The sequence below is a fragment of the Lepisosteus oculatus genome, chromosome 13 (assembly GCF_040954835.1).
Source record: "Lepisosteus oculatus isolate fLepOcu1 chromosome 13, fLepOcu1.hap2, whole genome shotgun sequence".
Classification (NCBI taxonomy): Eukaryota; Metazoa; Chordata; class Actinopteri; order Semionotiformes; family Lepisosteidae; genus Lepisosteus; species Lepisosteus oculatus.
This window is the reverse complement of record NC_090708.1, coordinates 13,908,406-13,923,878: the sequence shown is the minus strand read 5'-3', so window position 1 is coordinate 13,923,878 and position 15,473 is coordinate 13,908,406. Positions and strand designations below refer to the sequence as shown.

Sequence of the window (15,473 nt, the reverse complement as noted above, 5' to 3'; positions counted from 1 at the left end):
AAGAGATGCTTTATTCTGGCAGCAGCAGCAGGTGATTAAAGGTGTGTGTTAAAAGCTGTCTGCACTCTCAGTGGAGTGCACTTTGCATTTTTTTGTATTGAAAAGGGAATGGATAGCTTGGGATGAGTTCAGATGTCCTCATTCATGTGAGGTCCCCTTTCCACAATAAAATGCAGTTTAAATCAGTTTTCAGGGATTAAAGGATGAGCACTGTATAATAGCTGGCTTACACAAAATTCAATTAGCAGACCTTTTGAACAGTGCTTGGGTGCTTATCTAAATTTCTTGTTACTATTTTGGAAAGCATAACACTCACAATATAAAACATTTTTTGTATGTCCTGTGGTGAAATGAAGCCAAAATGAAAAAGAAAGTTCTGCACTGGATGAAATTCCCCCAATACCTCATTAACAGTTTTTAAAATGTCTTGTGTATGCATTTTTAATTGCAAGTCATTTATCCACTAGTTGGGAGTTGCCAGTTCTCAGTCAGCTTGTTTCACTATCAGAGTGTCTGCACTTTGGCAAGAGGGAGAAAGATGATAAGCAGGCCTCCAGTTTAACCTCAGCTTTTATTTCCAAACTGAGAGTCTAAATAGTCGACAACAGAGCCAAATCAGAGGGCAATGATGCAACTGCTCCTGATGGCACTGAAATCACAGCTGGGAGACCAAGCTGTCGTAAGGATACTCTGACCAGTAGGAACCTACCAAACCCTTGCAACACTCAACAACCCTTGCAGCTTGTTGTTAGCTGACGTTTGAGAAGTCTGATTCATTTGTTTAAGGTAATACATAATAATTATCTACTAACTTCGAAAATGAACCATCAAAACTTTCTGCTGTGGTACAGGCTAGAATCAAATGTTTTACTGTGGTGGCTGGAAAATTGCGTGGTGCCCTGAAATAACATTTTACGAAAAGAAAATGAAAAACCTTACAGAATGTGACATAATGAGGGTTTGTTTGGGCAGGAGGTGATTAAAGTCTACAAAGACGAATGATTCCATTCAAGCTAGCATCTCATATTTATGAATATTTGGTGTTGTGGTCTGCCTGCTTGTACGTGAGTTAGAGATGATGCAGATCAAATTATTTTCTTTCTGTCTTGGCTTTGAATTACGGTTTTTAAGCAGAGGTTAAAAATGACAAATGTACTCTGCTTCAGTGCAGAGCTGCAGGTGGAATATGTAATACATTCTGAGCATGCAGATGAGAAGATTCCGGTATAGCTCCCTTAGTATGTTATGAGTTAGTCAGGGCTAATACATCCATTGCTATTTATCCTATCTGGTTGGTATGGGAATCTTCAGTCATCAGTCAAAATATTACCTACTGTATCCCAGGGGAAAGTGCCTGACCAGAACTGAGCACGTAAGCTCGGTTTGTCTGGGCAATCCCCTGTCCTCCATTAGCTGATAACATTTTGTCAATTACCTTTCTTTGAGGCAAAAGAGAACTTCCACTTCAGTCGATCCCAGGCAAGCTACCAGTGTTTATACTATGTAAAAAATAAATATAACTATGTGTATTTCCTTGTATCCATATCCTTACAATAATTTACAACAGGCATAGGAATTTGCTGTCATCCAGACATTTCCTGAACTATCACTTGAGAAACGACCCCGGGCTCACATGCGCTGTAATGTGACAGCCATCCTTGAGCAGTGAGGGAAAGCAATTCTCTTTCCTTTTCCTGTGAAAAAGAAGTAATAAAAAGTGTCAGAATTCATTAATTGCAGCATCCCCTCTGATCTCTGTGGCTCAAAATTAATTTGGATATAAAACCAAAAGGTGATTTAAAGATTTGTGAATTACATATCCCAAAGGATCATTGCAGTATTTCAAATGAGAGATCAATCAGATTTTTCTTTTTTGTAAACAATGTTTTCAAAGCCATATCCTTCCCAATAGTAGAAAGGTTCTCTGTGGGATCTTTTTTCTGGTTTGTGTTTTTGTTCTCTGAGTCTTTGTTCACAGAAGCTGAATAAAATATTCTTTAAGTGATTTTTTTGTGGCTGAGCGTGTCTTCAGTTTTTAAGATGGTGGCCTTGTGGGTTTTGTCAGATTTAGTGCTCTGAGACGTTGAGGGTGTTTCCTCTGGGTCTGTGTTATATAATTGAACTTCAGTTTTTTAACACTCTCCCTACATTGACAGTTTCTTCTCTGGCTTTCACATTGTGTTCACCTCATCTCTAGGTAAAGGAGAGGAGTCTTACCCTGACCTCTTAGCCCTGGTGATCGCCATTCTGGTGACGGTGATTGTGGCGCTGGGGGTTAAGAACTCAGTTGGCTTCAACAACGTCCTCAACGTCATCAACCTGGTGGTGTGGGTCTTCATGATGATCGCTGGCTTCTTCTTTGTCAGCGGCTCAAACTGGGACAACGGCAGGTTCCTGCCTTATGGCTGGTCAGGGGTGAGTTTTCGAAATTCAACAGTGGATCTGCTGTTAACTTTAAAAAGCAAATCAAGTCAAATCAAAGTTTATTTATCAAATGCACAACAATACAGCGTGCAGCAGTAGTTGCTGGCAATGAAATGTCTTTTCTGCGAGCTCACAAAAATCACAAAATTAAGGTTACAAAAGGTTACAAAAAATTAAGGTTACATAATAATAGATGTAATACAAATTGAATAAAACTCAATAAAAACTCATCAACACCAAACGTTGGAGAGTTTTTCCAACTCTGCCTCCTCCAGTCAAGCCAGCAGTACTTGGCATTGAAACTGAGAAATACTGATTCCATCGAAGTCATTAATGTCTTTCCAGATGTCTGAGTCAGTTCAGTTAAACAACTGAGGCCTGTTCTACTTAAAAAAATACTTTTTAAAAGTCACACACTAGAGTCTGTATGCAGGAGGTGGTCCTGCTGTCACCCCAAAAATGCAGTATTGTTTGACTTTTGAAACTCTCATCATAGGAATAGGCCAATTCTGCTTATACACACTATGCTGAGTTTTTTGTGGAAAGTTTAGCATATGTGATTGCCATATTAGCAAGAAAAGCAGTTTATTGTGATTATGTGATTTAAATGTTCTTAAATGTTATTAAACATAGATTACAAACTATAGTTGGTGTATGTGCACATATGTACTTTAACTAAAATGTTGAAATGCTTCGCAAACCTAAAAAAGCTGCGGAATGATTGATCTACTTCTGTTTAGAAAATGGGACAGCAAAGAACTAGGTGACTAGATAGACAAGATATCCTGTTTTTATTCAACTGTCTTTCCTAGAGGTCCAGAATGAACACTTCTGCACATGTCTTTCTTTCACACTCATCCCTACAGTCTCTTAAGTATTCAACCCGATATGAAGCAAAGGCCTGACAGCAAGGTAACTATGGCAACGTGTTTTCCAGGTTCTGCAAGGGGCAGCCACCTGCTTCTATGCGTTCATTGGGTTTGACATCATCGCTACCACAGGAGAGGAGGCCAAGAGTCCCAACACCTCCATCCCCTATGCCATCACAGCTTCTCTTGTCACCTGTCTCACTGCTTATGTCTCCGTGAGTATATATCTCAGCTACCTAACCTTTCCTCTGAGGTCTGCACAGTGTTTCCCCACAGCACCTCTCATGGAAATTGTGCATAACTCAGCCTATTAAATATTTGAATGTAGCTTTACACTGAATTTAGATTTAATTAAGATCTATGTATCTTTTAGAGGAAATGTGTACACACTCAAGTGTGTCTCATATGGTACTGGAGGCATTCATGGAGATGCGATCCCCAAGGAAACTCGATAGCTGTGAAAATCTGCTATCAACTTAATGTCTTTCTGAGATAAAGCTGATGTGCTGTAAATTAAGGCAGCAAGGCAGGCTGATTGCGTATTAACAGCTGCAGAGAACCTGCTGTTCTGTTACAAAAACATCTGTGGATCAGTGTGAGATCATACATGTTTACTGTTTCTTACAGTAAAAAAAATCCTGTAAATCCTCATTTAAGCTTAGTCCTCAGTCTCGTGATTTACATCTTGTGCCACTGATGGAGCATCCTGACAGCTGCAAAAAAGTGGTTCTTCCATGAGAAGGTGGATGCACTGTTCAATAAGCAGCTGGAGACCACCAGGAGGAACGGGAGAATCCCACACTCGAGGAGGCCTAGGACTCAATTCAGAGTACAAACACGGGAAAGCTGACAGGTCCCAGGCTGTGAGAAAGACAACAATACGTCTCTCTGTCTCGGCATGTCCAGCCACGTTTCCTCCACTCCAGGACCTGGAACTGGGCAGCAGTGTGGAGCAGAAGATAGGGTCCTTGAAGTGTACCTGGAAAGTGCCGATTAATTCATTTTCTGACTCTTTCCCAGCACTTCTGCTTTTAACAATTTTACAGCATCGAAATTCAGCAAAAAAAATAGAAAGAGACTATTGCAAAATCCTGGGTTCGGTGTAGGCTTTTTGCCATTCATTTGAAGGAAAACGGAGCTTTCACTGGCTGATTATCAAACATTATTGATAAAAAAAAAACTAGACGACCAAAAAAAGAAGAAAAAGAAAAAAGAATAACGGACACAGCGTGAACCTTTGTTCTTTCCTCAACTGTCTACACCGCACTTTCCCCTGGGTCAGAGATTAAACAAGACTTTACTCATGCTAAACAAGTTACCACATACAAAATACTGAATATGTTAACCCAAATATGTCTCACAATACAAAGAAGGATCTTAGAGGGTATTCTTGCACTAAAGGGGAAAGGGGGCTAATTAAACAAGTCACAAAGATGAGAAAAATCTTCTAACAACACTGTTACACTTTGTATACACTAAATGTAATTTATGCACATACATGTATCCAGGTGTAATTTCAGTAGGTCTGTCTTCACCTTACCTCCTAAAATTATAAAACTGTCTTGGCTGCAATTAGATCATTTTCCTTACATCTCTTAAACTAGCTATAAATCCTAGATTCTTGTAAATCTAGAATTGAGTTCACATGTATCATGTTGTGAGCCATTTTCTTTGATTTTTGCATATCAGATTATTTTTGTTAAATTACTGTGACTCATAATTTGTATTTTCAGTACAATTTAATTAAACCAAAACTTCCCTTGCTTCATCTCTGAAGTGTAAGGATTTGTTCCTGCTGCTGACAAAATTCTGCTTGTTTTTATTCTGTTGCTACTTTAAATTTCATAATCTTTCAATCCTAATCCCACTGCCCAACAGAGCCCATGAACAGATGGAGAATTCCTGCCTCACAAAACAATTATTTAAAGTGTTTTGAAAAAGCACTCCATACAGCACAGATAAGATGAAGAGACCAGGTTCTGCAGAAGGGGATGGTTAAGACATTATCATGTCATTCAAAGATTCTGAATAAAGTTACCTGATATGGTATCTGCAGTGTGATGCTTCATCAGGAGGTTAGACTATGAAAGTGCTGGAGGCTGAAATCACTCTAATAAGACAGCGCCAAGGCTTGTTATGGTCTCTCTGCAATCACTGGCATCCAAATTGAGCAAAGATTCAACATTTTTGCTGAGATGTCCAGAGTCATAGTTTAAGCAACCTGAACCCCAAATTCAGCAAAAATGAGCAGCATTTTTCTGGATTGTCATCACGGTGACCAACCGACATAATGCCATCTGTGAACTTGCAACCCCGCTGTGGCAATCTGCCTGTGGCGCCTCATTTTGCCGTTAGTGCTTTAATCGTGATGGAAAAAAGCAGGAAAGAATCAGTTAAAAATAAAAAAACTCAAACCTCAGAAGACATTTAAATTAAGGATGATGGCTTTTAATAGCAAAAATCATTGGATTTTAATTCTTTTTGTTGTGTTTGTCCATATCAATAATACAGTCTGAAAGCAATCATTTGAAGAGGGATTCCCTCATGACCTATAATGCCTCCTGCAATGTATTGTATTTGGGTTTTTTTTTAAATTAGCTGTTGTGGCCAAAATACATTAAATATTCAAGCAGCAAAGATTATTTCAAGTAACTTACATTATACAAACTTGGTACAGGCTGTGCCAATTTTATTTGTCTGTCTGGTCTCATTCTATAGGTGAGTGTGATTCTGACTCTGATGGTGCCCTACAATGACATTGATGCTGAGTCCCCCCTCATGGAGATGTTTGTAGTCCATGGTTTCCAGGCTGCCAAGTACATTGTGGCTATTGGCTCCATCGCTGGGCTGACCGTCAGCTTGCTGGGCTCCCTGTTCCCCATGCCCAGAGTCATATACGCTATGGCAGGAGATGGGTTGCTCTTCAGGTGAGTTTAAACTCTGCTGCTGAGACTGGCATGTTTCTGTGTTTATAAGTAATTCCAAACCGAGGTATAAAACACGAAAGATTGCAAAAAGCTCTGCAGGACACAATAATAATTGAAGAAAGTAATGGCTGAGAAGTGACGTTGATTTTGTTAGAAGCCCGTAGGACCTCTGAAACAGAATCGTTTTTGTCTTTCGTCACGCCTTGAAGAACCGAAAGGCAGCTCACCATTCTGATGAATGTTTTCAGGTTCCTGGCTCACGTCAGCACTTACACAGAGACCCCTGCCGTGGCCTGCGTGGTTTCTGGATTCCTAGCAGCTCTGCTGTCTTTGCTGGTGAGTTTGCGGGACCTGATCGAGATGATGTCGATCGGCACCCTGCTGGCCTACACCCTGGTGTCCGTGTGCGTGCTGCTGCTGCGCTACCAGCCGGAGAGCGACATCGACGGCTTCGTCAAGTTCCTGTCGGAGGAGAACACCAAGAAGAAGGAGGGGATCCTGGCCGAGTGCGAGAAAGAGATCTGCTCTCCTGTCAGCGAGGGCGAGGAGTACGGAGGGCCACCCACCAACACCTGCGGGGCCAAGAACCTGCCCTCACTGGGAGACAACGAGATGCTGATTGGCAAGTCGGACAAGTCTGCGTACAACGCCAACCACCCCAACTACGGGACCGTGGACATGACCTCGGGGATAGAAGCCGACGAGTCTGAGAACATCTATCTCATCAAGCTCAAGAAGCTGATCGGGCCCCGCTACTACACCCTAAGGATCCGCTTGGGCCTCCCCAGCAAGATGGACCGGCCCACTGCCGCCACGGGCCGTACCGTCACCACCTGTGTCTTGCTACTTTTTATCCTCATCTTCATCTTCTGCTCCTTCATCATCTTTGGGGCTGACTACATCTCGGATCAGAGCTGGTGGGCCGTGCTCCTGGTAGTCCTCATGGTCCTGCTCATCTGCGCCCTGGTCTTTGTCATCCTTCAGCAACCGGAGAATCCCAAGAAGCTCCCCTACATGGCTCCCTGTGTCCCCTTCGTCCCTGCCTTTGCTATGCTTGTCAACATTTACCTCATGCTCAAACTCTCCAGCATCACCTGGATCCGCTTTGCAGTGTGGTGCTTTGTGGGTGAGTGAGCGGTTGACAGACATGTCCTGTCCCATTAGCCTTGGAAATGTACTATGTTCATAGGATAAGCCCTGACGACAGGAGAATTTAAAAAAAATAATACAGCATATGAAGTTGCCAGGTACTCAAAGAAAAGTGAAATGTAAGTCACGTTACCCAGAACATAGTGATTTCTAAAACAGTCTAAATGTCAGTAATTCATTATGGGCCATTATGGAGAATTGCTCTGTGGTTGATTGTTACTTACTTGTTCCAAGTCACACGGGGTCTATCTAGCCTTGATGAGTACACAAACAATACAGTATACAGACACAATTTTTCCTTTTTAAATTGGTTAAAATAAAGTAAGAAGTAACTTTTCTTTCAGCCCTACAGTTCTTTTACAGGTTTGTTAAAGATGAAGGCTATATTTTATTTCTCAAATGAATAAATCCTCAGGCCGCGATTGGAATACATCTGCTTAGGAATTATTGGTCTCTGGGTTGCATAGTAACAATATTCTCCGAAGATGGTGACGCAAAACCACGCTAGATATAATCTGGTAATAATGAAAAGGACATTTTAAAAACTAAATTAATTTTAAAGGATATTTAAATATCCTTTAAAATTAATTTAGACCAAGACCAAGATATTTTGTTTGTCACCCTACAAAAAATCAGAACTTCACAATAAAGTCTCACCAGAAGGGATTCAAAAATTCAAGTTATGTTATAGTTAAAGTTGTCAATAACAAGAAACATTTTAAGTTCCCATTTGGACTGCAGTGTTTGGCATTATTTGGCAATGGAAAGAAGTTTAATTTACTAAAGTGTTTTATAAGAACAAGGCCACAGTAAATCTACCTTGTTTTTTGATATAATCTGAAAATGATCTATGTATAAATACTATTGCCTTATGTTTCAAGATCCTTATTTAACAGCAATGCTGTTATAGTGAATCAAAGATATTCAGACTGTATTTTTTATAGTTAGACTTCATGTTGCCCTTCTAAAGATACATGTTAACTACATAATAATGCTTTTCATCTTTACTAGCAATCCTTTTCTGAGATTTTGGATAAATCTCTGCTAAAATGAGATGTAACCTGCTTCCAAAAGAGGAGTGGGGATTTGCCTAACATTTTCTTTTCCTGACAAACTATTTGAGTTACTCTGTAAAGCTGGATATATTCGAGACAGTGCAAGACTATAAACTCTTGGATATAGCACTGCATACAGGATATCCTATTCTGACAGAATAAATCATAGAAGTAGATGAAAGTAAATTACAAGCGTAGCTATTCACCATTCTTCTGTGTGTGTGTATCTGTCTGTGCTCCTCTGCAGGTGTACTGATATACTTCGGCTATGGTATGTGGAACAGCACGCTGGAGATCAGCGCCCGAGAAGAGATTCTTCACCAGAGCACCTACCAACGCTATGACATGGATGTGGACGACAGCTTCACTGTGGACGATGGCTTCTCCTATCCCCAGGAGGAGGGTGGGCAGTACCAGGACTGGGGTCCCTCTCAGGACAGGGGTTACCAGTACCAGCAGAAGGCCATGCCTGACGCTGTAGATCACAACAGGACCTCGCAAAGTAGTAAATCTAAAAGCAAAGGGAAATCCAGCAAGGGGTTTGAGGCCCTGATCGCGGACGACGAGTTAGATTACTCACCGGAATGAGAATGGATCTGAATGGATCTGTTAAAGCAGAAACCCTTGGGCTAGAATGTCAGCTTTCTATTTTAAAGTGATGTTGTCGTATTTAATTTCCATTTTTTCGCCATTAGTTTGTGCTATTTAAGTGGCCTGCATTTGCCACCTGGAAGGTCTATTACTGAGTAACCACAAGATAAGAAAATGGGGTTGTAAAACAAAATCATTGTTGTTTAAAAACAAGAAGGGATTATTCAGGGATTACTCATTCTTTAATTTATGCTTTAGTCCAGGGAACCTTAGTTCTTGAAAACTTTGTGTATATCTGGAACAGTACAGGTTTGTATTTTTCTGCTTAATCTGGTGACTCAGAGTACTCTAGTAAGGAATTTCCTCCAGGCTCTTCCTGTTCCTGTGACTGTCATTGGCAGGATACTCTTCCAGTGGTGGAATCTGGGTGGTTTCCTGTTACAGTATCTGGCTCAGGTACCTGTAGAAAACAAATTGTCTGAAAACAGACAGGTAATGAACTTGCATAAAGTGCAGTAGATGTCAGAATATTGGGAACCTGAATTAAGAAAGTGTAGCAGTCTACAGATGTTGTATGTGGAATCATGCAATTTGTGGCAGGCTCAAGCAACAAACCTTATTTTATGAAAACAAAATTTCATTCTGACCGTATATATTTTAATTAGAGTTACAGAGTATCCTGAACTTTGAAGAGGGTTAAACCTGCTCTGATTACCCTTTGGAGAATTACATATATTTTCATGTTTTACAACACTAATCATGCAGTTCCGGAAGTTTCATGTGATCCTTTTAATAGATGGTTACTTTATGGTAGACAATATTTAGTGGAGAAACAACTGATTGGAATTTTGAAACACTTAAAGAATGAAGAAGTTCAGATTTTTCTTTGGCTTTTTTGTGCACCAAAATAAGAACCCTATATATTTTTTTCTTACTATAAAGGAAAGTTAAAATACTTTTCTTCTCCTGCCTTCACATGAGATCTAGCCCAAGGGTATATGTGAAAACAAATAGTAATTGGACTTTGCTTGCAATAGTGCCTTCATCTGTCAAAGTGTGCTTTAACTTGTTCCCAGTATCCATTATAGATTTCTTATACTGTGTCAAGGGAAAAGGCAGGGGAGTCTATCAGGTGTAATTTTTGTACTGGTTTCTTTGTGCAGCTGTCTGTCATGTAGTACCTCTCATCTCTAGCTCTACATCTGTAACAGTGAATGAACTCAACCTTTGCAAGCAGGCTATTCCATGTAATGTATGTAATCAAACCTACATTTGCTTGTTGATGTCCCCTCTTAAATGAGTTAAAGAGAAAACAAAACCACACACAGAACAAACGGAAAGCATGAATGGGTACCCTTTTGCTTTTGCTGAATGCTTTTTTGGAGTGCAGCGTCCTGTTGTACTTTCATCTCTGTGGCTAAGGTGTTTTCCCATCAGCCTCACCTACCTGTTTCTCTGTGTGTCATGTCTGGCTCTCGGAGTTTGTGTGGTTCTGAGCAAGACCAGATGAGGCCCTGAAGTGACTCTGATGCACCACAACCCTGTCGTAGTCAGGGAAGCCTTAAGGAATTCTAATATTTGAAGAGCACTACATTCATATCACTAATTTATATTCATTACCCCATATACATGTAGTACACAATTTAAAACTACCCGGCACGTTTTTGCTAAATGTTCACATCCCACAGGATACATAGCAAGCTATTGCAACACCTCAGTGTAGAATGAACAGTCCCTGTTCCATTTTTCATTAGTAAAAGGAGATGTTATGTAACTGTTTTCATAAGTCACAATCAATATTATAAAATGTCTTTCTGAAGTACTGAAAAAAGACAGACCACACACAAGGCAGAGCTGAGAGAAAATGCCGGAGGTGATATACATTGCGTTGTATTTTAATGATAGTTGTCGCTTCCAGTCTTTTTCAAAACAGAACATCTAAAAGCATTTTTACTTTAGAATTTTATTTTAATATACTAATATTTATGCTTTAGTTGATCATATACCCATTGGGAGACAAGGATTTTGGTCAAAACTTATTAAAAAGTGCTTGTTTGGGGCCTCAGTTGGTGTGTGCTTAGCTGCATTTGGAATAACCACTTCAGTTGGGACTTTTGTTGAATTTGTAGCATGTTCGTAAACACAAAGTACAGAATAGATGTTTCCTTGAAATGTTGCATGTCTGGCTACTAAAAGATATGTATCTAAAATAAATGCAGTAAATAAGGGCTTCTTGAGAGAGTTCAGAGCCCATACTGCATTAGTCTGTTTACAAGGCAAGCCAAAGTTTGCAATTTTTTGTTTTGTTTACTGTACCTAGACAAATTCACCATTAGATTCCTCTAGAATGACAGTATGGACACAAAAAATAAAGATGTATTTTTTTACAGGTGTTTCATAATAATTCTGATGCTGTCTTCCCTCAGAAAGGGTAATATTCTTGCCTGGCATGGGCAAATTTTTACACAGGTTCATTCAAGCTGTTTGAGCAGAATCTCTGGGGCTGACTTCTGCAAAGCAGTGACAAATATATATATTTATATTTTTAAGGAAGCCTTTTGAGCTCTAAGGCTCAAGACTTTTTTTTTCTTCTTTTAAGATTGCAAAACGTAGATCTAGGAGATGATACGAAACAACGTAGAATTGATTAGCAGACCTGAAAAGGTGTAAAGACTATTTTATTACAGATACGATATTACAAAAAAAGAGAATACAAATGTTGCCACTATTGCTTTTAAAGTCAGCTACTATTTGTTTATTTCCTTTCCGGGGGGGGAGGGGGGAGGAGTATCCAGTTGGACTTGTATACTGTATTTGAGTCATTCCAGTTTTTTTATCTTTGTTTGAGACTGGCTTATCCTGCAAATTGAATACTTCTATTTCTGGTGTATATTTTGCATTTCTGGTATGATGTTCCTGTATTATGGTTTGCTTATTCTACATGTGTGGTTTGCTCCTTTGGTGTAGAATGAATTACTGATATTGCCTAATGCAACAATGAAAGTTATTTATTGCAGATATACTATACAGTGACTCTTATTTTGTTTTTGTTGCTCTGATGACAAAATATATCATGATTTAAGACACTTAAAATAAATACTTCCTGTGTATATTTTACTAAATGCAAACAGCGGGCAAGTTGTCTTTCTTCTTCTGCGATAGCATGCCTTGACTACTGTACTTGACTCCCGTTAAAACTTCCCACCTGGAATGAACATGATTATACAGTAGTGCAATGTCAACTGTGAGGGGTATTGTCTCTCCAGTTTAATGCTTTTCATTGAATTAACATTGTAAAGCAAAACCTTGTGAAGAAAAGACATAAAGAGAAGCTCATGGCCTAATCCTGTGCCACACAACCACTATTAATGGTCATCATCCATGACTGTTAATGACTGGGACCTGTGCAGAGGCATCTTGAGTCACATCCTCAAACTTCTTTTTCTGCACCTAAAGAGCTTTCTAACGCAAATGAGGTTTGTAGAATTCCATCTGAACTTGTTTTTCAGGATACTCACTGGTTGACAATTACTCAGGTGCTCCATAACGCACTTTAAACCATTCATCATGCTTCAGGCAGTGTTATCAGCCAAGAAATGTAAAATCACTATAAGGGAAAGTTTGAAAATTATTTTCAGGTCTTTGTTTTTTGTCCACCCTTTTGTAATGAATTACTCAGTGAAAAAGCTATCTGATATAAGCTATCTGAATATATAGAGTAAAAAAACATTTTCAGCGTAATTCTCAGAATGACAGTTACAATACGTAGTAATAGGTTTACCAAATTTCAGTTCTTTCATAGAGGTAAATTCTGAGCATGTTTGTGTGTAGTCTGGCATGAATATAGAATTAGATGTCCAGACTCAGCAGTAACTGAAATTACTTTAAATAGTAACCTATATCCACATGTTATTTGCATCAATTGTAAACATATTCTAATTTCTTCTCTCACTTTAGATGTTATGAGAAACATATCCATAGGGATTAGTGTCGGTATTAGTGTCAGTCTTCTTTTTTTTTTACTGGAATCAAGAGCTTAGTCACTGTAATTAGACACAATCCAATTTCCTCTCATGGTGGATTTCTTTAATGGTACAAAACAAGCTTTTCCTGGGAGATTCCTGATCTGTAAAGAGTGTGAAGAAGATATTTGATCATTTATTTTACATAGCAATTACATTTACACAGAGAACAGAATGTTGCTCTTAAAACGTACAATATTCTGACACACTGCAGTAGCTGTAAGTAATATATAGTATTTTATAGTATTCAAATAAGCTTGAGAGTCAGGTAAAGATAAACGCTAAACTGTTCCTGGACCAAATACAAAAAACAAATATTTCTCAATTCTGCTTTTCTGCTTTCTTTATCCCCGTTCACCTTTAAACACATCCAGAGAGAAAGAGAGAGAGAGAGTAGACATTTTACTGGTGTACCACACAGTATTTAGTTGTGACTGCTTAGACAGGTGTAGTGTTTTGATAACAAACTTTTAACAGGTTGTGCCTCAGATTTCTTTAAAAAGACACTGTTATGCAGCTGCAACAATGTTGTTCAAGTGTCCCAATGGCATAGTCCACAGTGTGTGTGTTAAGACAGAAAAGGTGGAGGATGAAGGGAGCAGATTAAATTATCTTGAACACTAAATGCCCAGCTCTCCTGTGAATGCCGTGGAACTAAAACATTATATAGGAGGTCTAGGTTTGTTATACTTGTGCCCTGCACATTTCACACCTGACCAACCCTTCTCTTTCTCCTTCTTCTTGTTGTTATTATCTTTTAGTATTTCAGGCAGTTTGTCTTCATCCTGAGTCCTTTCTGTTTCTGGGGCTGCCCAGTTGGCATGCTGGCACTTGAACATTTTTTTCCTGACCCCAGGACCAGAACCTAGGGGGTTCATTCCTGGTAGAAGGGTCTTGCTTTTAGGCAATAACCACACCTCAACAAGCAGGAACAGCCAACTGCACAGCGAGATGCCCAGCCAAGAGTGACAAGCAACCACACCAAGGGCTTGACACCTGCAGCCTTCTGAGCAGACCATTCCTTGACAGGTGAGAATGTCACCTCCTGTCTTTCTGTTGTAATCATTTATTTAATGAGAGGTGATTACATTCCAAACGATGTCAATGGCAGGGGCAGGATTTTTTGTTTCTTTTAGTTTCCAGAAATGTATATTTTATGCACTAAATGTTACCCTGAATGGTTTTACTGGATTAGGGATTAGGGAGGGAGGGGCAGCATTTCAAGGCGTATGGAGTAACCAGTCCATCCAAAATTACAAGTGAGAAAATTGAGAGGCCTTTCACAAATAACTTGAGAGGTGGGGAAGGTGTGCAGCATTTGAAAATGTTTAGTCTTTTTGAAGAATGCTTGATTAAAATGTCAACCCGTTAGGAGCAGGCAGACAGGCTGCTAGTGAGCTAGATGTGTTTCAAGAGCAGGTACAGTTGCTATGAATTATGAACCCTAATAAGGGCGAAACATCTGTCCATGGCTTCTAATTTGAAATATATGGATCCAGGAGGAGGAATTAGAAGTCTCTTTAGACAGCCCTGCCCCCATCAGCCCTTCACAGCTTTGTGGATATATAGTCAGTTTAGCTTCAGTGAAACAGTGCTTTCTGTACTGCATGTGGGCTTTGTATTGTTCAGAGAAGTACAGGACTCATTATGTACTGAAAGAAGCAAAACAAAGGCCATAAATCTTTTTTTTATGGCTCTTCGATGATGTTTACTCTAAATCAATGCCTGTTGACATTCACCAAATGCTAAATAAACCATAATAGACGTTCTCTTTCCTTATATTGTATCAGCTCAGTAATCAATACACAGATGGTACCCATCGCAGCTCATATAACTGTGATGCAGAAGTGCATTCAATTCATCAAACACTGTAGTAGAACTGTGCAGTCATTTGAAAACAAACTTTTAAAAAGTATATTATTAAATATAAAACTCCTACTATATATTCAAACATATTACAATTTTGAGTTTTTAACACTCCAAATTTTGGAAAACAAGCTGCTTGATAGTATCTATTAATCTAAGATGATAGAATAGCATACTGCCCACCTTTGCATCATATAGCTTGCTCTGTTCAACAACAACATAATGCATTATGCAAACTTTATTATGATGTTAAAATGCAATAGCAGAAATGATGATACATGGAACATTAATCAAATGTCAATACTGGCTACACAGAAGTAGAGGTTTTATTGTGGAGTAGCTGAGTAAGGCATGATAACTGGAAGGCTGAGATCAAATCTTGGGTAGGGTATTGTTGTTGGTCCCTTGAGTAAGGTACACAAGGTACACAAGGTTAAATGGGCACAAATAGAAATTGCTTTGAAAAAAGATGTCACTCACACAAATTAATAATAGGAGGACAAATACAGGACTGATCTTTTACTGATATAATGTATATAGTTTTCCAAATAAATACACTGAAAGTCAAAG

The 15,473-nt window shown here is 39.2% G+C and overlaps 1 protein-coding gene across 1 annotated transcript in view; it reads left to right on the top strand.

Moving 5' to 3' along the window:
• Positions 1 to 14,195, top strand: part of slc7a14a (solute carrier family 7 member 14a) — a 29,324-nt gene extending 15,129 nt beyond the window's left edge. Inside the window, exons 4-8 of the mRNA XM_006637689.3 lie at positions 2,198 to 2,415; positions 3,362 to 3,508; positions 6,012 to 6,220; positions 6,469 to 7,346; positions 8,672 to 14,195. Coding sequence (XP_006637752.1) covers positions 2,198 to 2,415; positions 3,362 to 3,508; positions 6,012 to 6,220; positions 6,469 to 7,346; positions 8,672 to 9,012 — 1,793 coding nt within the window. The 3' untranslated portion in view covers positions 9,013 to 14,195. The remainder of the gene's footprint in view (positions 1 to 2,197; positions 2,416 to 3,361; positions 3,509 to 6,011; positions 6,221 to 6,468; positions 7,347 to 8,671) is intronic.
• The last annotated feature ends 1,278 nt before the right edge of the window (positions 14,196 to 15,473 follow it).